At 41.3% G+C, this 25,149-nt stretch overlaps 1 protein-coding gene across 4 annotated transcripts in view; it reads right to left on the bottom strand.

The window, feature by feature from the left end:
- Positions 1-16,234, bottom strand: part of acd (ACD shelterin complex subunit and telomerase recruitment factor) — a 53,691-nt gene extending 37,457 nt beyond the window's left edge. For 3 of the 4 annotated variants that reach the window (XM_072279506.1, XM_072279508.1, XM_072279507.1), the window contains exons 1-6: positions 16,047-16,234; positions 13,797-13,921; positions 12,517-12,607; positions 4,759-4,838; positions 4,630-4,674; positions 3,543-3,586 (exon numbers count right to left, since the gene is read on the bottom strand). In XM_072279506.1, coding sequence (XP_072135607.1) covers positions 3,543-3,586; positions 4,630-4,674; positions 4,759-4,838; positions 12,517-12,607; positions 13,797-13,921; positions 16,047-16,154 — 493 coding nt within the window. In that variant the 5' untranslated portion in view covers positions 16,155-16,234. Of the gene's footprint in view, positions 1-3,542; positions 3,587-4,629; positions 4,675-4,758; positions 4,839-12,516; positions 12,608-13,796; positions 13,922-16,046 lie in introns of those variants that run through there. The other variant, XM_072279509.1, reaches the window with a different exon arrangement.
- Between the last annotated feature and the right edge of the window lie 8,915 nt (positions 16,235-25,149).

The following is a 25,149-nucleotide window of genomic DNA, read 5'->3' as shown; positions in this document are numbered from 1 at the left end:
CTTTTTTACCACCTGTCTCATCTTGAGTCCCTTCACTCTAGTTCGCACCCCTCTGCCAAATTAGTTTAAACTCATCCCAACAGCTCTAACAAACCTGGCAGCCATAATATTAGTTTCCCTCAGGTTCAGGTGCAACATGTCACTTTTAAACAGGTCATACCTCCCCAAGAGGAGATCTCAATGATTCAAGAACCTGAAGCCCTGCCCCCTGCACCAGCTTCTCAGCCATGCATTAACTTGCCAAATCATCCTGTTTCTACCCTCAATTGTGTGTGGTACAAGCAGCAACGCAGAAATTACTATCCGGGAGGTCCTGCTTCTCAGCTTTCTATCTAGATCTCTAAATTCTCTTTTCAGGACCTCTTTGCTTTTCCTTCCTACATCATTAGTACTGATATGTGCCAAGACATCTGGTTGCACTCCCTCCCTCTCCAAAATGTTATGGATGCAATCCGAGATGTCCCTGACTTGGCACCTGAAAGGCAACACAGCATTCGGGTATCCTATTCACATCCACAGAATCTCCTTTCTGTTCCCCTACCAAGTCTATCACTACTGCTTCCCTCTACACCCTCTTTCCCTTCTGCACCAGGACCCATGTTCAGTGCCAGTAATGTGATCTCCGTGGCATTCTCTGGGAGGTCATCCCCACAACAGTATCTAAAACTGTATACTCATTATTGAGTTTTATTCAGCTTATTTATAAGAGCATCATGAAGTAGCAAGTGCTAAAGAAACACTTGATTGGAAACATTGGCATTTCCATGATGAACTGACAGCATGTGTCACCCTAAGTGCCAACACTTAAGATGGTGCATTCACCAAGTTGCAAATTTGCTGGTCTTCTCTTGCTGAAAATTCCTCTACTGCCTTCATGAAGAATGTCAACTCTCTGCAATGTTCCAAGTTATACTGATAAAGGAAGAGAACGTTTATTGATTTGAATGGATAGGAATGTGATGTTGGGAATCATACGGCAATTTTGATGTTTTTTGGAACAAACTGAGTTTCCTTAAATATTTTTAAACAAACTAACAAGAGTCATAGGTAAACAAATATACTGTTTAATAATCTTTGAAATATGTTTAACTATTTTCTAGATTGTTAATAGTTCTGCAGATGTACCTTGGAGAGCACGCTGACTACTTGCATCGCCGCCTGGCATGGAGGCTCCAATGCACAGGATTGAAAGAATCATTGACTCAGCCAACTCCAACACAGGCATAAGCCTCCACACCACCGAGGACATCTTCAAAATGCAGTGCCTCAAGGACACCGACTAAGAACCTTCATCATCTGGGACATGCTCTCTTTGCATTACTACCATTGGGGAGAAGGTATAGAAGCCTAAAAACATACTCTTAACACTTTAGGAACAGCTACTTCCCCTCCAACATCAAAATTTCTTCATAGTCCATGAACACTACCTCATGATTCCCCTTCTGTATTACTTTTACTTTTTAGCGTAACCTGTAATTTTACACCTTGCACTGTATTGATTCATCCACAACAAATTTCACAATACATGTCATATTAAACATGATTCTGATAGTTTCTCAACATTTTTTTGTCAGAGCTATTCATTCAGAATTCACGACATGTTAAGACAGTCAGTTAAGGCTTGAGGTGTGGCTTTGCCTGCTTTCAAATTTTCTGCAGATCCGTTGATGGCCCTGCTTCCTGAAGCTGTTCCTGAATGCCATCTCATAGGTGGTTCAGAAAAAACCTATCTATTTGTGTTCATGGTGTAGAACCTTATCAATGAATGCAGAAAAGTTGAATCAGAACACACCACAAAGTCGGTGGCAAATATGGACAGCTCACTGCTGGCAACAAATTTGAGCTCAGGGCTCCTTAGTCCAAGTCACATAAACTCAGGAGTAAAAGCATCAGAGATTTCTCCTCTCTTCTCCTGTTCAATGTATCTACCAAACACATAATACTGAATAGTACAGCACAGGATAGGCCCTTCAGCCCACAATGTTGTGCCAAACTAATTAAACAAATAAGTAAACACATAAATAACCATACTTCTGCCTACACAATGTCCATATCCTTCCGTTCATTGCACAATCATGCCTACCTAAGGGCCTTTTTAACGCCTCCATCTTATTTGTCTCTACTACCAATAATGACAGTGAATTCCAGGCATCCGTCACCCTGCAAAATACTTGTTTGAACATCCCTTCTCCCCTCAAATGGATGCTCTCCAGTATTAAACATCTTGTCCCTGGGAAAAATATATCAACTGTCTATCTATGCCTCTTGTCATCATATAAATTTTATATCAGATTTCCCTTTAGCTTCTTTAATCCAGGCAGTGTCCTAGTAAACCTCTTCAGCACCCTTTCCAATGCCTCCACATCCTTCCTCTAATAGGGAGGGTCCAGAATTGAATGCAATCCTCTGGATGCATCTTAACCATTGTTTTATAAAAACTTCCTCACTCTTGAACTCAATGCCTCAACTAGTAAAAGCAAGAATGCCTAGTGGCTTTATTATCACCCTATCAACTTGTATAACCACTTTCAGTGAGCTATGGACTTGGATCCCAAGTTGCCTCTGTACATTGATGTACATATGGGCCTTGTCATTAACTGTGCACTCTTTACATTTGATCTTCCAAAATACAACAGCCCACAGTTGTCTGGATTAAACTCCTTCTGCCATTTCTCCAACCATATCTGCAATTGACCTATATCCTGCTGTACCTTTGACAAACTTCTACACTATCCACACCATCCATAATCTTTGTATCATCTGCAAACTCACAAACATGTATATATAAAATCATAAGCAACAGATGCTCAAGTATGGATTCCTGTGAAACACACTGTCTAAAACCTCCATCCAGAATAATTCCCATCTACCGCTACTCTCTATCTTCAAACCAATCTTGTATCCAAATGATAAAGTTACCACGTATCTTAACCTTCTGAATGAACCAACAATGAGGGACCTTGCCAAATACCTTACTCTATGAACCTTATGATACTAACAGGGCTCACGGGCTATACCCTTCGGACTATACAGAATACATCATGACATTGCAAAACAAAATTATATTGCCAAGCTATTATATATTTTTGCTGGTTATAAGGGTGTTTGTGGCTTACTACAAGATTTCTGGCAAAGTTGTTTTAGAATCAGTTACAAGATGCAAGTTACTTGCTTAGTTCTTGGTTAAGAACTAGTCTTTTTATGTGTTCTATTTAATTACTTTATGAGACAATATGATCACTAGCTAGGTCAAATGCCCCCCTACGATTTTTCTGGGAAGCCCTCATTAAAACCATGTAACTTTGGCACTGAAGGTAAACCAACCATGAGAAAATTCTGCAATTTTGAACCAGTAATGATGAAGGAATTGAGATCATATTTCTAGGTTCAACGATTAAACTGATCACTACTTGATGTGGATTTTGACACTAGCGTTTTTGTTGTTATTGACATATTTAATCTTTTTGTCATTAGCGACATATTTTAAAATTTACAAAGATCACAGGTGCATATACAAGAGTAAAAATCAAGGGAAAGTTTACCAGAAAATGTCTTCTCTTGTGTTATCATGTTATTTAAATAATTTCTGTAAAATAGTACGAGAACATTGTTACAATTCATCCATAATCTTAATTTCTTTAAATTATCTTATATGAAAATAAAGACACTAAATTTGATGTCAGAAATAGAATGGCCAGGATTTAACAATATTAGTAGCCTTACATTTCTGCTATTCAGGGTTCCTCCAACTTCAAGGACAATTGTCAATCACATTTAATAAAAGATCAACAGACACAATGCAGGAATACTCCGGGACTGTTTATCCCTTAATTTTGGTATTCAATTCAAAAATAGAAATCTCAGTCTCAAGTAATAGCTTGCAACGTGTATCTGTACATCTTGCACATGTGGTACCACATTTAAAAATATGGTGCCAAGTGTTGCAAGGTACACTGCACATCAGTATACTGTGCCCCGGGAACACATCTCCTTACTAGGACATTAAAATCAGTTGATCTTTGCCCCGAATCAGGAAATAAAATACAAAGGAGATAAAAGAATAAAAGTGCTAAGATTTTAAAAGCATAATCTATGCTCACAGTAAAACATTAATTCTCTCCTTAGAGGATTGCCAAAAGTGAGGCAATCGAATAACAATCAATATATTTCAATTACATAGTGCCATCGATCAATTCCAGTGATAAAAGGTTTTGTATCTTTTCACAATGTTCCGACGTATGACTCATTTATTCAGTCCAGCCTGGCCATTTAAGAAAAAAATGGGAAGCATACTGATGGTGACACACTATGTACTTTCATACCACATTAATGGGACAAAACGGCCAAAGTGGCTTTAAAAAAAAGTACAAACATACTTTCAAAGTCCTATGATAAAGACTGGTGATTTAAGGGTGGGTCAGAGTTAATTTGTGAGGAACCTTTTGAAGGCAAGGAAAAAAATTTGGGACAATGGGGGGGGGGGGGGGGAAGAATTCCAAAGAAAACTTAGATGTCACTCATCCCAGTGGGTATGGAACTAACCTCAGCAACTCAAAGCAATAAATGGGTCTGCTAATTTTTCAACTTTTAAAAAAAAGTTCACAAGCTTAAAAAATAATGTGCACCTACTCCCAGAGTTCTCTCAACTTCTTCTGCACAGCAAGATCCTTGTTACTGAAATAAAGAGGTTTGAAATTTTAGATATTCAGCAAAAACAATAGTAAAATCGATAAACTTAGGACATAAAATTCTTCCTACCAGGAGTATACATCATAGAAACCCATGTCTCCTGGTAGAATCTTCAAATCTTGAACAACAAGATAGAATTCACAATCTTTCTGAAAGTGAAAAGAGAATAAATAATAACACCTGCTGCAAAAGACTGTAGTGACATTAATGGTAGTGCAATGCCTGGATCCCTTTGACAGTCACAAAGATAACAAATAAAGCATGGTGACACAAGAGACTGCAGATGCTAGAATCTGGAGCAAAAAACAACTACTGGAGGAACTTGGTCAGGCAGCATCCGTGAAAAAGGAATGAACAGTCGGCATTTTAGGTCAAGACCTTGCATCTGGATCCTTCATTAGATATATCACAGTGCTAAGCCTTTCAATCTGTGATCACTTTACCCTTGAGCACGAAATGACTATGGTTGCCAGTTTATTTTAAGGCAGATATTCCTGTTTCCCATAGATAGTTCTTAAACCCATATGTCTTATGAAAATACGTCGAGTGAGCTAGGGCTTTTCTCTTTGGAGAGGAGGAGAAGTGACTTGATAGAGGTGTACAAGATAAGAGGCATAGATTGATTGGATTAGCCAGAGACTTTTTCCCAGGGCAGAAATGGCTAATACAAGTAGGGTATACCTTTAAGGTGTTGGGAGGAAAGTATAGGGGGAGATGTCAGAAGCAGCTTTTATTTTTACATAGGGTGGTAATCTCAGGATTGCTACCTGTGCCACATGCCAGTGACGGTAGGAATAGAATGCTCTGGAGGATGCACAAGTGGATGAGGAACTGGTGTAGGGGACAGGGTTTCAGATTTTCAGGATAATTGGGACCTCTTCTGGGGCAGGTGGGACCTGTACAAGAGAGACGGGTTACACTTGAACTACAGGGGGACCAATATCCTTTCAGGAAGCTTTATTAATGCTATTGGGGAGGCTTTAAACTAGATTTGCAGGGGGATGGGAACCAGAGTGCTAGAGCTGACAGTGTGGCTGGGGTGAAAATAAATGATGTTAAAAGTTCAAGCAAATCTGCTAATAGAAAGGTTGTGAGTGGTGGTAAAAATCTTCTGAGGTGTATATATTTCAATGCTAGGAGTATTGCGGGGAAGGCAGATGAGTTGAGGGCGTGGATTGACACGTGGAATTATGATGTTATAGCAATTAGTGAAACTTGGCAACAGGAGGGGCAGGACTGGCAGCTTAATATTCCAGGGTTCCGATGTTTCAGATGTGATCGAGGCAGAGGAATGAAAGGTGGGGGAGTAGCATTGCTTGTTAGGGAAAATATTACAGCAGTGCTCAGGCAGGACAGATTGGAGGGCTTGTCTACTGAGTCCTTCTGGGTGGAGCTGAGAAACAGGAAAGGTATGGCCACATTAGTGGGATTGTATTACAGACCACCCAATAGTCAATGAGAATTGGAAGAGCAAATCTGCAGAGAGATAGCAGGCAACTGCAGGAAACATGAAGTTGTGGTGGTAGGGGATTTTAATTTTCCATATATTGATTGGGACTCCCATACTGTTAGGGGTCTAGATGGTTTAGAGTTTGTAAAATGTGTTCAGGAAAGTTTTCTAAATCAATATATAGAGGGACCAACTAGACGGGATGCAATATTGGATCTCCTGTTAGGAAACGAGTTAGGACAAGTGACGGAAGTCTGTGTAGGGGAGCACATTGGTTCCAGTGATCATAACACCATTAGTTTCAACTTGATCATGGACAAGGATAGATCTGGTCCTAGGGTTGAGGTTCTTAACTGGAAGAAGGCCAGATTTGAAAAAATGAGAAAGGATCTAAAAAGCGTGGATTGGGACAGGTTGTTCTCTGGCAAGGATGTGATCGGTAGGTGGGAAGCCTTCAAAGGAGAAATTTTGAGAGTGCAGAATTTGTATGTTCCTGTCAGGATTAAAGGCAAAGTGAATAGGAATAAGGAACCTTGGTTCTCAAGGGATATTGCAACTCTGATAAAGAAGAAGAGGGAGTTGTATGACATGTATAGGAAGCAGGGAGTAAATAAGGTGTTTGAGGAGTATAAGAAGTGCAAGAAAATACTTAAGGAAGAAATCAGGAGGGCTAAAAGAGGACATGAGGTTGCCTTGGCAGTCAAAGTGAAGGATAATCCAAAGAGCTTTTACAGGTATATTAAGAGCAAAAGGATTGTAAGGGATAAAATTGGTCCTCTTGAAGATCAGAGTGGTCGGCTATGTGCAGAACCGAAGGAAATGGGGGAGATCTTAAATAGGTTTTTTGCGTCTGTATTTACTAAGGAAACTGGCATGAAGTCTATGGAACTAAGGGAAACAAGTAGTGAGATCATGGAAACTGTACAGATCGAAAAGGAGGAGGTCCTTGCTGTCTTGAGGAAAATTAAAGTGGATAAATCCCCGGGACCTGACAGGGTGTTCCCTCAGACCTTGACAGAGACTATTGAAATTGCAGGGGCCCTGGCAGAAATATTTAAAATGTCGCTGTCTACAGGTGAGGTGCCGGAGGATTGGAGAGTGGCTCATGTTGTTCCGTTGTTTAAAAAAGGATCGAAAAGTAATCTGGGAAATTATAGGCCAGTAAGTTTAACGTCAGTAGTAGGTAAGTTATTGGAGGGAGTACTAAGAGACAGAATCTACAAGCATTTGGATAGACAGGGACTTATTAGAGAGAGTCAACATGGCTTTGTGCGTGGTAGGTCATGTTTGACCAATCTATTGGAGTTTTTCGAGGAGGTTACCAGGAAAGTGGATGAAGGGAAGGCAGTGGATGTTGTCTACATGGACTTCAGGAAGGCCTTTGACAAGGTCCCGCATGGGAGGATAGTTAGGAAAATTCAGTCGCTAGGTACACATGGAGAGGTGGTAAATTGGATTAGACATTGGCTCAATGGAAGAAGCCAAAGAGTGGTAGTAGAGAATTGCTTCTCCGAGTGGAGGCCTGTGACTAGTGGTGTGCCACAGGGATCAGTGCTGAGTCCATTGTTATTTGTCATCTACATCAATGATCTGGATGATAATGTGGTAAATTGGATCAGCAAATTTGCTGATGATACAAAGATTGGAGGTGTAGTAGACAGCAAGGAAGGTTTTCAGAGCCTGCAGAGGGACTTGGACCAGCTGGAAAAATAGTTTGAAAAATGGCAGATGGAGTTTAATACAGACAAGTGTGAGGTATTGCATGTTGGAAGGACAAACCAAGGAAGAACATACAGGGTTAATGGTAAGGCACTGAGAAGTGCAGTGGAACAGAGGGATCTGGGAATACAGATACAAAATTCCCCAAAAGTGGCGTCACAGGTAGATAGGGTTGTAAAGAGAGCTTTTGGTACATTGGCCTTTATTAATCAAAGTATTGAGTATAAGAGCTGGAATGTTATGATGAGGTTGTATAAGGCATTGGTGAGGCCGAATCTGGAGTATTGTGTTCAGTTTTGGTCACCAAATTACAGGAAGGATATTAATAAGGTTGAAAGAGTGCAGAGAAGGTTTACAAGGATGTTGCCAGGACTTGAGAAACTCAGCTACAGAGAAAGGTTGAATAGGTTAGGACTTCATTCCCTGGAGCGTAGAAGAATGAGGGGAGATTTGATAGAGGTATATAAAATTATGATGGGTATAGATAGAGTGAATGCAAGCAGGCTTTTTCCACTGAGGCAAGGGGAGAAAAAAACTAGAGGACATGGGTTAAGCGTGAGGGGGGAAAAGTTTAAAGGGAACATTAGGGGGGGCTCCTTCACACAGAGTGGTGGGAGTATGGAATGAGCTGCCAGACGAGGTGGTAAATGTGGGTTCTTTTTTAACATTTAAGAATAAATTGGACAGATACATGGATGGGAGGTGTATGGAGGGATATAGTCCGTGTGCAGGTCAGTGGGACTAGGCAGAAAATGGTTCGGCACAGCCAAGAAGGGCCAAAAGGCCTGTTTCTGTGCTGTAGTTTCTATGGTTTCTATGGTTTAATGGTAGGTGTGAGAAATTTGCTGTCAAGGGTGGTGGCAGAGGCACATACATTTGGAATATTTAAAGAGTGAAGGGTTAGATTGATCTTGGAGTAGGTTAAAGAGTCAGCACAACCCATGGGCTGAAGGGCTTGGACTGTCCTATGCTCTATATAGGTAACATCTGCAGCACCTCCTTTATTAAACTCTCTGTTCTGTAGAAGTTCATATAAAAATTAGAATATCAGTAGGTTATGTCAAATAATTAAAATAGCAAAAAGAATACAGATCCTGAACACGAAGGAGACTGAGCACAAAAGTAAGGAAATTCTGCTAAAACTTCACAGAACTTGTGGCAGACCACACATGGCGATAGTTTGCAGATTTGGTCTCCATGTTTTAAAGGATACAATTATCAGAAGTCAACACAGCAAAGGTTTACTAGGTCGATTCCTGGAGTGAGTGAACTGTCTCATTCAGAAGGATAAAGTCAAATCGGCCGGTACCACTTTAGGAATTAGAATAATACAAGCCTAGTTTATGAAAACAGGATTCTGTGAGGAAAAGACAGTAGACTCTAAAGATATTTCCCATGGTGAGGAATTGATGAATTACATTAAACTTCCAGTAATTTGGCATACTTGGTAGTGTTAAACTAGTAGATATCCTGGCCTAATGAATATTACTCCAATTAATATACCAACAGACTTTTAATTAAATTTTTAGACCCTATGTTGTATAATAATTATGTTGGTGAACACAAAGTTCGAGGGGAGTGCAGGAAATGGAGTTCTAGAAGGGCAGATGTGGAATTATTGGAATTTCTAACCAATTAGATGGATTAGTGACAACTGAAAAAAAAAGGCTCAACCACTTAACTTTACTTTACTTTATAGTTTAGTGTCGCCAAACAATTGATACTAGAACGTACAATCATCACAGCGATATTTGATTCTGCACTTTCTGCTCCCTGGATTACAAATCCATAGTAAATATTAAAAATTTAAATTATAAATCATAAATGGAAAATAGAAAAATGGAAAGTAAGGTAGTGCAAAAAAACCAAGAGGCAGGTCCGGATATTTGGAGGGTATGGCCCAGATCCGGGTCAGGATCTGTTCAGCAGTCTTATCACAGTTGGAAAGCTGTTCCTAAATCTGGCCATACGAGTCTTCAAGCTCCTGAGCCTTCTCCTGGAGGGAAGAGGGACGAAAAGTGTGTTGGCTGGGTGGGTCGTGTCCTAGACACGATAACAACAAGATAAAAAGGAATTTCTTCTTTCAGAAAGTTGTAAAACTTCAGAAGTCTCTCGCATAAATTATTAATTATATTCAAGGAGAGATGCATAGTTTTGGAATGCCATTGATTTTGTAATAGAAGTTCTGAACAGCAAAATAAGTATCAAAAATAGTATGGCCTATTAATTTTGTTTGTACTTTGCATCTTATCATTTTGGGGCACTTATTATATCAATGGCATCTTGAACCTGTGATTGCTGTTATTAGAGTTCCCAATATTATGGCTTAACCATTTTCTGCAATGACTTCCAGAAATGTTGCTTGACTTATTTTCATTTATTTTTCTTTAACAATCATTACATGCACACAATGAAAAAAAAACTTTGGTAAGTTTCAAACACTCCAATATCATTTTACTTTTACTACAGTAGCAATGCTAAAACATTACTGACACATTTTCAACGATTAGGGACTAATGTTCTGAGTTGTGTATATTTCAATGTAAGGGGTATTGTAGGAAAGGCAGATGAGCTTAAGGCATGGATCAGCACCAAGAATTATGACATTGTAACCATTAGTGCGACTTGCTTGCAGGAGGGGCAGGACCGACAGCTCAAGTTCTGTTGCTCTACGCATGATAGAGTAGGAAGGACTAAAGGCTAAAGGGTGGCATTACTAGTCAGGGAAAATGACATGGCAGTGCTCAGTCATGTCAAACTAGTGAGGTATTATGGGTAGAAGTGAGGAATATGAAAAATACTACCATGTTAATGGGATTATATTATAGACCACTCAACAATCCACAAGATTTAGAGGAGTAAATTTGTATAGAGATCACAGACTGCTGCAAGAAACACAAGGTTGTGATAGTAGGTGATTTAACTTTCCACATATTAACTGGAACTCCCATATTGTAAAAGAGCCGGATGGGAGTTTGTCAAATGTGCTCTAGAAAGTCTCCTTAATCAGTATATAGAAGTCCCAGCTAGAGTGTGATTCTAGATCTCCTGCTAGGGAAAGAGACAAGGCAGGTGAAGAAGTTTGTGTAGAGGAACACGTTGCATCTAGTGATCATGATGCCATTAGTTTCAAGATGACTATGGAAAAGATTAGGTCTGGTCCTTGGGTTGAGATTCTAAATTGGAGAAAGGCCAATGTTGATGGTAGCAGAAAGGATCTGGCAAGTGTGGATCACGGTAGATCTTTTTCAAGCAAAGGTGTACTTGCTAAATGGAAGGCCTGCAAAGGTGAAATCTTGAGTGCACTGAGTTTGTATGCTCCTATCAGAATAAAAAGGCAAGCATAACAGGTTTATGGAACCTTCATTTTCAAGAGAGATCGAGGCCCTGGTTAAGAAAAAGAAGGAGGTGCATAGCAGGTATCGGCAGGCAGGAACAAATGAGGAATACAAGATAACACTTAAGGAATCAGGAGGGCCACAAGAAAACATGAGGGTGTTCTAGCAGACAAGGTGAAGTAGAATCCTGAGGACTTCTACAGATAAATTAAGAGCAAAAAGATAGCAAGGGACAAAACTGATCCACTGGAAGATCAGAGTGTTAATCTATACATGGAACTGAAAGAGATGAGGGAGATCTTAATTGGATTTTTTGCATCTGTATTTACTTGGGATACAGAGTTTATTGATATATGGAAATGCGCAGCTAAGTCATGGATCCTATACAGATTACAGGAGGTGGTGTTTAGGAGGACCTGACAAGCTGTTCCCTTGGACCCTGTGGGAAGCAAGTGTAGAAATTGCAAAGACCCTAGCAGAAATATTTAAAACATCCCTAGCCACAGATGAGGTGTGCAAGGATTGGAGGATAGCTAATGTTGTTGCTTTAAGAATAAGCCAGTGAGCCTGACATCAGTCGTGGGAATTTTTTGGTTGGTATTCTAAGGGACTGGATATACAAATATTTGGATAGACAGGGACTGATCAGCATGGCTTTGTGAGTGGCAAGTCCCATCTAACCAGTTTTTTGAAGAAGTTACCAGGAGAGTTGATGAAGGCAAGGGTGAGACTGTTACTTACATGGACTTTAGCAAGGCCTTTGACAAAGTCTCGCATGAAAAGCTGGTCAAGAATCACTCACTTGGCATTCAAGATAATGTAGTAAATTGGATTAAACAATGGCGTCATGAAAGAAGCCAGAGAGTGGTTGTCTTTCTGACTGGAGGCTTGTGACTAGCGACATGCCACAGGGATCAGTGCAGGGTCCATTGTTGTTTGTCATCTATATCAACGATTTGGATGATAATGTGATAAACTAGATTAGCATATTTATGGATGACACCAATACTGGGGGCTGTAGAGATTAGCGAAGAAGACTATCAAAGCTTGCAGTTGGATCTAGACTGGCTGGAAAAATGGCAGATGGAATTTAAAGCAGACAAGTGCAAGGCGTTGCACTTTCAGAGGACCAGCCAGAGTAGGTCTTACTCAGTGAGTGGTAGGGCACTAATGATCTGGGAATACATGGATGGGAGGCATATGAAGGGCTATAGTCCAGGTACAGATTGATGGGACCAGGCACATTAATGGTTTGGCACAAACTAGATGGCCAAAAGGCCTATTTCTGTGCTGTAGTGTTCTACAACTCTAAATACTTACCAATTCCAGCTCCAATCTGACCTGAATATTGAATTTTTTCAAAATAATAACTTTGCTTTTGAGTTGACTGAGTGTATAGTTCTCCTCTTCCCTAAAAATTAAAAAATAGAAATAAGAGAAGCTGATCTACAAATTTTCTCTAAAGGTATATTCAACGAGTGCAGTTTTGGCAAAACAGTCCACAACAAAAATCCCTATTAATTTGTAAACTAATCTATCAGAATTATAGGACAATTTTTTTAAAAAGCTTGCACAAATCAGATAATTTTCCAGAATTTACATATGCATTACATGCCTTTATCACATCAAACATATCAAAGCACCTTAACATCATGAACACTTTACATGTAGCAATTATCTAAGATTCAAAGTATGCAGTATACAACCCTGCAATCCAGCTTCCCCACAGTCACAAAACAAAGAACCATGGAAGCATCCCAGTCAAAGGAAAATATCAAACATCAAAACACAACCAAAAAAAAGCACAAATCTCAAGCAAAAACACAGAATTTAAAACACAAAATCAAAAGGCATATTTCAGCACAGTCCAACTCAGTGTTCATTATCTGCAGGCTGTCCTGATTCAAAAATCACCCATAGATATGACATCCACCCAAAAATAATTATGATATTTACTCTGACATTAATTGATAGAACAATATCAAAAGAATGTCAAAGCATGATGTTAATATTTTTAACAGTCACCTGAAAAGCAAAAGAGGCCTTGATTCATCACGGGTTCAAAATACAGTATTCCCAATTGCACATCATTGCCCAGGTGCAACATTAGACCATGAGCCTAATTAAAGCACTTGTGTTCTGAAGCCAGATTACACAATTATCTCTTGGATCATTTTTATTTACCAGTCATAAAAGTGGCAAAAATGTTACATTCACAAGTCCCATTAAAGGAATATTCCAAATTCATATAAAAAGACATTTCATTACTGGACATGTTATCAATGAAAGTAATATTGACGTCAACTAAGCGTTTTTATTATTTCCTTTTTTTTTAATAGAAAAAATCCTTCTGCTTCTTGGTTGATAACCATTGTTAATTGTTGCCTTGAATATGGTATTTCAATCAAGTACTACTTTAACCTACAATTTTATGTAGAAATTGAAATAACACTTTAATATTTCAGATACATTCTAACAAGAAGATAACTAGGTTTGTCCCTAGGTGTTTCTGTATGGCCATGGGCCAAGGATTTGCTCTTTCTGGGATTACCAAAAATGCAATTACGACGTACAAATTAGACTTTTTCACTTTTACTTACTGCTGAAGGTTATATCCCGCTTCTGCTGTCAGCACAGCCTTAATTCTGTACTTTAAATCAGATATGTAGACAACAACAGCAGATTCATATCCAGCTTCTTTAATCCAGTTCTCAAGTGGAATAAGCTGTAAAAGAATTCCTTATATCAGCATTTTGGTAAAGTTATATAAATACTATTGATAATCCGTGGGTGAAATGGACTCTTAAAATATGGAAAACTATTATAAAAGAATATAAACTAGAGAGAGACATTGCAGTTCTTAAATGGTGTGCATATGACTCGGATTTTACGCCGAATAAACTGGATGCTTGATTTAAGGACTGAACAGCTAAAGAAAAAGCAGCTATTTGCAATATAATGAAAGAAGGAACACTGTTCAGTTTTGAAATGCTCAAAGAGAAACACTTATTAGAAAAACAAGACTTTTACCAGTACTTACAGATGCGACAGTATGTTAATAGGACGGTTAAAAATGTAACCAAGGCAAGTATATGTCTGATAGTGTTATTTAGAAAAGCATATAATTCAGACGTTAGTAGAATCATTTCAAGCATGTATAACGTTTGTCAAATCTTAAAAAACATTCAACTTCATACATTAAAACAAAATGGGAGAAGGAAAGACAGATAATAATATCTGAGGAAGACTGATAATAATATGGAGGTATCAATGGAAGTGTACCAGTTCACAGAAATGGAGGGAGTTCGGGTGGAAAAACTTGATAAGATATTTTATTACACCCTCTCAAAAATCCCATTATGATAGTAACCCCCCTGTTTGCTGGAGAAATTGTGGAAATCAAAATGCAAACCATTATCATATTTTCTGGAAATGCCCTATTATCAAAGACTATTGGAGTGGGATACATAATGCCCTACAAGACATCTTTAAGTGTGAAATTCCCTTAGAGAGTAAGACCATATATTTTGGGTATATACCTCAAGAATGGTTGAAAAGAGATAAATATTTAATGAATATACTGCTGGTTGTCGTCGTCTGAACCCTTAGTGCCTAGGTGGCACATGGGGCCTCATATACTGCTGGTGGCTGGTAAAAAGACCCTTACCAGGAAATGGTTATCACAGGAGAGCCCAACGTTAAATGTATGGATGGAAATTCCAGTGGACATTTACAAAATGGAGAAGATAACAGCATCTGTTAATCATAAGTTGGAACAATTTTATTCATACTGGGGAAAATTGGTTTAACTACATAACACCTCATAGGCCTGATTTTATTCTCACAAGTCAATGAGTACGTTGTTAAAAAAAACACTCCCTACTTTGTACACAGATTTTTCTTTCAATTGTTCTTTCTTTCCTCTCCTTTCTATAAGTGTATACAGTACCTCAGATAAATATTATGTGGAGATTTGTGATAAATGATATGATATATATGTACAGTATCTGAAATACATCTTATGGAAATGTTTGTTTGATGGTGAACTTCAATAAAAAAATAAATTACCAAAAAATCATTTTGGTAAAATTCACATTGCAATAATCAAATTGACATTTTTTTAAAAGAGCAGTGACATTTTCTCAAACAACCTTAACTCACCTTGATCTCCAAACGAGAGCCAAATTGTCAAATAAATGATTGAGACAAGCAAAATTTGCATACATGTATTTCGAGCACTACATCTCAAAACGGAATCACACTCAATTATTTAATCCAATAGAAAAAAAGATACATTTTAAAATGTAACTTATGCCTTTTATCTTTTTGCCACAATTTATGACTAAAATCAATAAGTCTGTATATTCTGCACAAGTCTTGATTGCTTGGTATCTCAAGCATTGTTCGCTCACAGGAACATTGCTGGAAACGTTGCTAAACCCAGGAAGGCATGACTTAAACAAATACTCTAAAAAATCACATCATAATCAGGAAACTAGCAATTTTTGCCGGAGAAGTCAATTTCTCAACAACTTTATACCAGTTTCATTAAATCAATCCAAAAGGATCGTTAAGTCCCACGTAACAATACATAAGATTCAATCTAATGCGGTCCAGTCCGTTCTTCTGCTAATGTCGCTTCGCACTGCACTCCGGACCTAACACAGCACCCAAGGATGTATTCTAAGCAAACAGTGCGTAGAATTTTAAAACATTCAGGTGAAATTCCGATTATTTTAAACACATCTTGTTAACGGGCGAGATATCTGCTGTGTAGCATTTATAATCAGTTGCTTGTTAGAAACTGAGGCCACAAAGAGGGTTCCCCTTGCAAGTCTCGGCTGCTTTACCTCTGTGACTTGAACCGGGGCCGACTTATAGCAACTCCAGCCGGATCTCTGTTCGAGCAGCAGCTCTGCAATCCAAGGCCCGCGGACGTGCTCTCTGTGAGATGTCATACTCAACAAAAGACATCGTCTCCACAGGAACCCTGCCTCAGGCCGCTCGTTCACGCCTCACCACCAGGCCCCCACCTCCACTGCGCATGCGCAGCTAGCCGAGCTAGTACGCATGCGTGTTCCTGACTCTCAGATGAACATTTTGCAGGTCGGAAAACGAACTTCCAGACAAGTTTTATTGTGTTTCACCTGTAAGATTCCACTGAATATAAAGGATTCAGGATAACTTAAGCCTAGTAACAAATCTGACAACATCTTTGAAAAGAGAAAATGAGTGAGAAAGTACCCAATGACAGTTTCAGGCATTTTCTATTTTATTTCAGATGTCAAGTATCTGCAGGGTTTTTTTAAAAAAACATTTTCAATTTATTGAAACAACACACATAAAAGTTGCTGGTGAACGCTGCAGGCCAGGCAGCATCTCTAGGAAGAGGTGCAGTCGACATTTCAGGCCGAGACCCTTCGTCAGGACGCATTTTCAATTTGTTGAGCTCAATGTTGACGCGAGAGAAGACTTTAAAAAAAAATCATTTATCAGAAATGAGATTGACTGCAAGGCATTTATTATCCGTCCTGAGTTGCCCTTGAATTCAGAGGCATGCCATTTCAGAGGGTATTAAGAGTTCACAACATTGATGGTTCTGGAGTAACATTTAGACAAGAGTGACAGATTTCCTTCCCTGAATGGCATCTGTTAGTCTCACAAGACCATGGATCTGCGCCTGGAAAGTCTTGCTTCAGTCTCTCCACGACGCAGGCCTGGGCAAGGTTGTATGGAAGAACGGCAGTTGCCCAAGCAGCAAGTCTCCCCTCTGCATGACACTGATGTTGGCCAAGGGAAGGGCAAGGGTTAAAACAGTTTGGCACCGGTGACATCGCAGGAGTTGCCAGAGCGAGGTTGAAAACAACGTTGGACTGCCTTAGGGACTCCAGCTCTGGATTTGTCCTCAGGGTTTACTCCCAAAGCCTTTCCCATGAGTGAGTATGGCCACAAGGCAGCGGAGGGTTGAAATCAGAGTTTTCCCTCTCTTAGATGGACTGCCTTCCCAGGCTGACGAGCTCCATCTACCCGAAGCACTGGTTTTAAGGCGCCAGGACCCACCTTCGCCCCTTCTCCTGTCAGTAGAAACAGTTCCACAGGACTTAGAGGCTAAACCACATGGGAAGGCCAGGAGGTGGACTTGGTTGTCAGAGGCTATTTGAGGCGCATGCCGTGAGGAGCATTTTTAGGTAGTGGGAGCTTGTCCCCATTACCACTCCTCAGCTTGACAACTTTGGAACCTTTCCTTCCCTGAAGCACATTATTAAAGTAGATCAGTTTCTACTACAAACCAGTAATTTTGTGGTCGCCATACTAGTGCCTGATTTTCTCTTTGCAAATTTTAACTGGGTTTAAATTTCACAGCCGTGATGGTGGGGTTTACACTTGGGCAGCTGGACTTCTGCTTCAATAACTTAACCAATGCATCCAAATTTATCAAACCAAGCACTTTTCTTTAGAATGTTACGTACCCCGTAACTGGGTTGCCAAACCAGCAGAAATGGATCAGTCAGTTGGAGTCTGGATTACTAGAACTAAGAAAGTTTTATTAAAGAAACAAGCAACACAGTACTCTAATCAAAAAGATCATGAATGCAACAGTTCAGCAATGATAAACATACATGTACACAGAATTAAGATAACAGGATCAATCAAGCTCTATCGTTATCTAGGGGTAAACGACCAGTTTCAAAGTGACGCAAGGTTCAGTTCAATTTAGTTCAGTTCAGTTCGCAGTAATCGCTGCCGTGGCGATGGACAGTGGGGGGAAGGAGAGAGAGAGCAAAACGAATGAATATTCAAGGCTTCCACACAGACCTTAGCAGTCAGCTTTCGGGCGAGTCCTTTGAGATGTCATCTGAGGTCACTGACCGTGACCCCTCCGTTTCCAGATACGATCGTTTCCCTGCGGTGAACCTGGCACCCAGGCAAGGGTGGACACACACCAGGTTCCCGCCGATCATGCCTTTCCACCCTGTGCGTCTATGGCCTGGTCCCGCAACCGGCCTTCCAAAACTTCCCACCGACTTGTGAGAGACGCACCGCTTCCAGGGTCTCGTTACCTCGGGTGTCGTGTGTGTCTTGCCTTAGCGAACCTGTCCCTTTTTATCCCCCTGCTGGGGTATCACCTGTCCATCACTTCAAACAGTTCAGGGTTCAAAGGGGGAGCTGATCTTGACAGCTCTCTCCTTCCGTTACTCTCTCCCGTCCCTTCATTAACATCTCCAAATGCTGCTCCATTGTTTTCCTTATCTCTCTCTCTCCTGAAGACAAGTGGCAGACCAACTGCTGATCCCACTGGTGCCAGCACAGGACAGCTACATCTTAATCTATGTATATTCTTGTCACACTTCCCCCCTTTAAGAATTTTTACCGGGGGTAAAAATTACAAACATGAATACATTATTTGATACCCACAAATGTACATCTTTATCAGCTATTTGGCTAATACAGCAAGTTTGAAGTTGTCAACACCTGACAGACAGTCAGCCATCACATTTCCTGTTCCTTTTATATGTTATTAATAATCCCTTAGACCAGGCTCCAACTTAGCAAACTTCATAGTGGCCAAAAACACTGATGAATTGCGATCAATGTAACCTCTCATTTGGTTTTGTCCCGGACCACAATAACAAGGGTCGTCCCATTCCGACTTAGTTTTCTTTCGCAAGGGCTTAGTAGGAGGGGGAGGGGTAGTGACCACAGAGTTATTGCAAAACTTCCTACAGTACCCCACCATCTCCAAGAGCCTTCTGAGGGCCCTCTTGTCTGTCGGGGTTGGGATGTCAGAGATAGCCCGCACTTTAGCTTGCATCGCTGCCAGCTGTCCCTGTGTCACCACAATTCCCAGGTAAGTGACCTTCGTGTGGCTGAACTCATTTCTTTCAAGGTTCACTATCAAGCTGGCTTCAGACAGCCGTATTACATCGCCAATACACACCTCTGTGTTCGTCAGCCCTTTAGTCACTGAATTACTCATTCTATATGGATGTTGCTCACTAGGCTGACCTATTATAACAGACACCACCCAACGTCCCAGTTCTTTGCATCGCCTCGGGACAATCAAACACACGTGTGCGAGTCGTTTAATTACTTCTCCTAAAGAGTCGCTTTGTTCGGGGATTAAGGGAGAGACCTTATCAGCAGAGCTGGCCAAAACAATAGCCTTCTCCCATCTGGTCGATACCATACTCATCTTTTCAAAATGGTTTTTTTCTCTTATCAGGGGGACCCTAGCTTCATTGATTTCCGCGCTAACACCGACTAGGTTTGTTAGCATATCAAAAGTCTGTGACCGTCTCAGTTCGCGTCTGCCATGATCAATAACATCCTTCCTCCGGTTCAGCCGGTAAACCTCTTTCATGATTCCACCAACTGTTCCCTCCAGCACCGCAAAATGTCCACCTTGTGGGCCAGGTTAAAAATCTCATCCCCATAACTCTTTTGCACCACCCCCCATTCCTCATCTGCGGGTACTGTACTTGGTCTCCCTTTCTTCCTTAGCACTTCCTCCTCCACACAATAGCCTACTGGTTCCCTTGTTAATTCTGTGTCAGAGAGAGCTGTCTCTGCCAAAACCATCAGCCCCTCGTCTCGCTCCTGCGCCTGCACAATTTCTTTCCTGGCTAATGCTAAGTCTGTCTCAGCTCCCTCACTACCTCTTGTTTCACTACTTCTTTTCACTTTCTACCCCCTTCTCGTACAAGGCTGGCAAAAACGTCTCAGCTAAATTTACTACCGCAGACACATGATGAACCTGTGAGTCCATGGGTGGGGCCTCAATGCTGGCAGGCTGACCTGTCAATCTCACCGCTTCGAACACGATTCCCCCGGCGAGGTCATTACCGAGACTTTCACGCCTTTCATCGGTAATTTGGACCTCACCCCGATCGTGACTAGTCCAGAGACCAGGTTGCTTTGTAAGTGTGTCTGGTGCAAAGGGACTGACTCTGTCCCTTCCCCAACACCTTTGACCTTTACCTCCCCAGTCTGGGTCTCTGAGCTAAACTCTAATACACTCTTCAGTATCAGTGACTGACACGCTCCCATGTCTCTCCAGATCCACACTGGAACTGGTTTTAACCCCTCCTTCACTGACACCAATCCGGCCGAGATAAACCTCTCGCGCCCTTCCTGAACTTTGGCAGACCTGTCCTCTCCTAGCGGTTCGTTTACCAGCTCGATACAGCCAGTCAAAATCACCGTTTTTCCTTTTCCCATCTCCTTCTTTGGGGCAAAGCACCTGGACGCAAAGTGTCCAACTTTCCCGCAATTATAACAGACGATCCCAGGAGACTTCCTACCAGACTGCTCCCGGTCTACCTTATCCTTCTCACTAGTCCCCGGCTTACTTTCTGATTTTTCTGGCGGACTCTCCCCGCCGTCCTGACTACCCTTCTGGTAGCCTTTACTCGGAGCAAACTTCATTTTATGCGTCAACGCATACTCATCTGCTAACTTAGCAGTTGCAGCTAACGTGGCTGCCTCTTTCTCATCTAGGTAGGGTCTCATACCCTCAGGGACACAACCTTTAAACTGCTCAATCGGGATCAGCTGTAGCAGTCTGTCATAATTCCCCTCTACCCCCTTCGAGGCGCACCAACGCTCACAATATGTCTGCATCTCACGGGCAAACTCTAAATACGTGCGGTCCCACTGCTTCCTCGCATTCCGGAACCTCTGCCGGTATGCCTCCGGGACCAACTCATAAATCCTGAGGATGGCCTCTTTCACTACCTCATACTTCTAGGCATCTTCCACGGACAAAGCTGAGTAAGCTTCTTGGGCTTTCCCTTTCAGTACACTCTGAAGCAAAACAGCCCACTTATCCCTCGGCCAGTCCTGACTTGTAGCAACTTTTTTGAAATGGAGAAAGTACCGATCCACGTCGATATCGTCAAATGGGGGAACCAGCCTAACCTCCTGGGTCGCCCGGAACCCTCCACCTTGGTTCGGCACGGGCCCCTGCTCTGCCCTTATCCTTAACTTCTCCAGCTCGAATTCCCTTTCCCTCTGTTTCTCCTCTCGCTCCCACTGTCTCTCTCTCTCTCTCTCTCCTGCCTTTCTATCTCTTTCTCTTTCTCTTGCCTTTCTATCTCTCTCTCCTTCTCTTCTCACTCCAACTGCCGTACCCAGAACTCGTGCTCGAGTCTCAGTTTTTCAAGCTGCACCTGTACCGCGTCTCCGGCAGGTTTTTCAATAGACACCACCTCCAGCTCGCCTTGGGGAAACACACCTTCAGATACATAGTGCTCTACGATAGCTCTGTGTATCTCCTCTCTCCTCATTGTCGACTTCCCCTTAGCAAGATTCAACCGTTTGGCCACAGCTACCAATTCCGATTTCCTGGCATCCTCTAATGCCTCCAAGGTCGGCGCCTTTATAATTTCCTCAGCCTCCATTTCTGCTGTTTGTCTTTTCTTTCTTTCGGGAATTTTGACCCGATCAATTTACTCCGTCCCAAATTTAGCGTTCAAAATCGCGGACGAGAACCCCACTTATGTTACGTACCCCGTAACTGGGTTGCCAAACCAGCAGAAATGGATCACTCAGTTGGAGTCTGGATTACTAGAACTAAGAAAGTTTTATTAAAGAAACAAGCAACACAGTACTCTAATCAAAAGGATAATGAATGCAACAGTTCAGCAATGATAAACATACATGTACACAGAATTAAGATAACAGGATCAATCAAACTCTATCGTTATCTAGGGGTAAACGACCAGTTTCAAAGTGACGCAAGGTTCAGTTCAATTTAGTTCAGTTCAGTTCGCAGTAATCGCTGCCGTGGCGATGGACAGTGGGGGGAAGGAGAGGGAGAGCAAAACGAATGAATATTCAAGGCTTCCACACAGACCTTAGCAGTCAGCTTTCGGGCGAGTCCTTTGTGATGTCATCTGAGGTCACCGACCGTGACCCCTCCATTTCCAGATACAATCGTTTCCCTGCGGTGAACCTGGCACCCAGGCAAGGGTGGACACACACCAGGTTCCCGCCGATCGTGCCTTTCCACCCTGTGCGTCTATGGCCCGGTCCTGCAACCGGCCTTCCAAAACTTCCCTCCGACTTGTGAGAGACGCACCGCTTCCAGGGTCTCGTTACCTCAGGTGTCGTGTGTGTGTCCTGCCTTAGCAAACCTGTCCCTTTTTATCCCCCTGCTGGGGTATCACCTGTCCATCACTTCAAACAGTTCAGGGTTCAAAGGGGGAGTCGATCTTGACAGCTCTCTCCTTCTGTTACTCTCTCCCGTCCCTTCATTAACATCTCCAAATGCTGCTCCATAGTTTTCCTTATCTCTCTCTCTCCTGAAGACAAGTGGCAGACCAACTGCTGATCCCACTGGTGCCAGCACAGGGCAGCTACATCTTAATCTATGTGTATTCTTGTCACAAGAAGAACTCAGTAGGTCAAGCAGCAAAAGGATATTTTAGGTGGAGATGCTGCATCAGATGCTTCTTGTTCAGTTCATCGAGCTGTTCATTTATTGATCCAGATTCCAGCACATCTGCAGTCTCTTGTGTCAGCATTTAGAATCGTATTGACTACAGCATTATCCCTGACTACAATGATATTGTAGCCATTAGTGAAACCTGGGTGCAGGAGGGGCAGGGCTTGCAGCTCCTAGAGTGTGAAGGAATAAAGGGGATGGGATGGCATTACTAGTCAGGGAAAAGGTCATGACAGTGCTGGGACAGGACAGATTGGAGAGCTCATCTATGGAGGCTATATGAGTGGAACTGAGGAATGATAAAAGGATGGCCATGTTATTAGGATTATATTATGAACCCCCCCCCCAATATTCAGCAGGGTTTAGAGGAGCAAATTTGTAAAGAGATTGCAGACTGTTGCATGAAACTTTAGGTTGTGATAACGGGTGTTTTTAACTTTCTACATACTGACTGAGACTCCCATACTGTAAAAGGGCTGGATGGGACAGTTTGTCAAATGTGTTCAGAGAAGTTTCCTTAATCAATATATAGATGTCTCAACTAGAGCAAGTGTGATACTGGACCTCCTGTTAGAGAACAAGACAGGGCACGTGTGTGTAGGAGATCATTTGGTTCTAGCGATCATAATAGATAATTATGGAGAAAGATAGGTCTGGTCCTCGGGTTGGGATTCTAAATTGGAGATGGTACCAGAAAGGATCTAGCAAGTGTGGATTGGGACAGGTTGTTTTCTGGTGAAGGCATGGCTTGGTAAGTGGGAGGCTCTCAAAAGTACGGAGTTCGTATGTTCCAGTCACAGTAGGCTAACAGGTTTGGGGAACCCTGGTTTTCGAGAGATATTGAGGCTCTGGTTAAGAAGAAGTAGAAAGAGCTCCACGGTAGGTATAGGTGGCAAGGAACAAATAGGGTACTTAAGTACTTAAGGACACTTACTGCAAATATGATCATAATGGTTTACATCAACTTCCACTTTCTAAACTTGCCCTGCTATCCCTTTCTTAACTAAGTCATACTCAACTCTTCTTCAACAAATCTCCTTGCTCACTAAAGTCCATTCCTTCTTTCAGCAGACTCTGTACAGTATGCTAAAACACATATGGAGGGAGAAATCGTAACCAGAAATATTTAATTTGATTTCCAGAGTGTGGTAATTTGGAAGTGGTTAAAATCATAGTGTTGGGCACGTGGCCAAGTGGTTAAGGCGTTCGTCTAGTGATTTCAAGGTCACTAGTTTGAGCCTCAGCTGTGGCAGCGTGGTTTGTGTCCTTGAGCAAGGCACTTAATCACACATTGCTCTAGTCTGTGCGAGGAGTGGCACCCCACACAGACTTCCAATCAGCGCCTTGTAAGGCATGAAAATGCCCAACACAGGCATCTCGTGGTCTGAGTCAACGTTCCCCCTAAAATCGTATTCCATTCTGGAAATTAGCAATTAACTGATAGTAATGTAATAACCAGCACCTCAATTTTTAGGTCTTAATATTTACTCGTTATTGAACAGTTAGTACATGCAACAGCTTATACCTTTGACCTCTTTAAACTCAAAGTCTCATCCCCTTTTATAATGCTGTTTACATTGTAAATACATGCTGGTATTTATGTATTTATGGCAGATTTTATTCCAAATCTGTTCATTAACCCCCCCCCCGATTATTTTTATATTATTCTTTATTCTTATAATTGTTAAATATTGTTGTTTTTTATTGTGTGTCACACTAGCACACCATAGCAAATTCTTAACACATTGAAATAAAGTATGGTGAACAATGTTGGTCCTTGATCCTTAAAGTGGTGATAATGGATCAGTGTTGCACTGATAGTCTTTATGATCTCGTTTGCAGCTTCTCTAATTAAATATCATCACTCTAATGTTCTGCATTCTCCTTTTATTACTGTTATCATTCTGTCAATTATGTGCTTCTGAAAGGACAAATGATAACTGTAAATAAACTGTAAGTGGAAACTTGTCGTTTATCACTCTTCTGTCTAATGTGTGGCTAGGAAGCAGTGCCAAGAGTCAGAAAATCAATCCTAATGAAAAAGTGAGTTGTGAGGAAAGGCTTAAAAGGCTTAGATTTGCCAGCCTAGCCAAAGTTTAACCAAGACAGGATCTTATTAAGATATATTATGATTAATTGGAATATAAATCCTAACAATTAATTCACCTGAAACAACGCAAGACACCTTTTCCTAAAACACAGGTTCATGGCTGATGACAGGAAGTATTACTCCAGCATTATTGGAATGGATTTCAAGATTTAAATAAGACAATCTTGTTTTAATATAGTATCTTTCAAAGTGTCTGGGTGTCCATAGCATCTCACATCAATGCACTAATGCAGGCAGTTCCTCAATGTGTATGACAGTTCCGCAATCCGCTGTCAGCAGTCTCCTGAGATTAGCACTATGATGATGCCCAAATGATTTTATTCTGAAATAGATTAAACAGTAAATATTTGTCAAGGTCAGTAAACATCTCTCCTCTTCAAAGTAAAACCAGGTCATC

Source organism: Mobula birostris, chromosome 15 (assembly GCF_030028105.1).
Source record: "Mobula birostris isolate sMobBir1 chromosome 15, sMobBir1.hap1, whole genome shotgun sequence".
NCBI lineage: Eukaryota > Metazoa > Chordata > Chondrichthyes > Myliobatiformes > Myliobatidae > Mobula > Mobula birostris.
The sequence above is the reverse complement of the archived record's forward strand: the minus strand, read 5'-3'. Positions and strand labels throughout refer to the sequence as shown.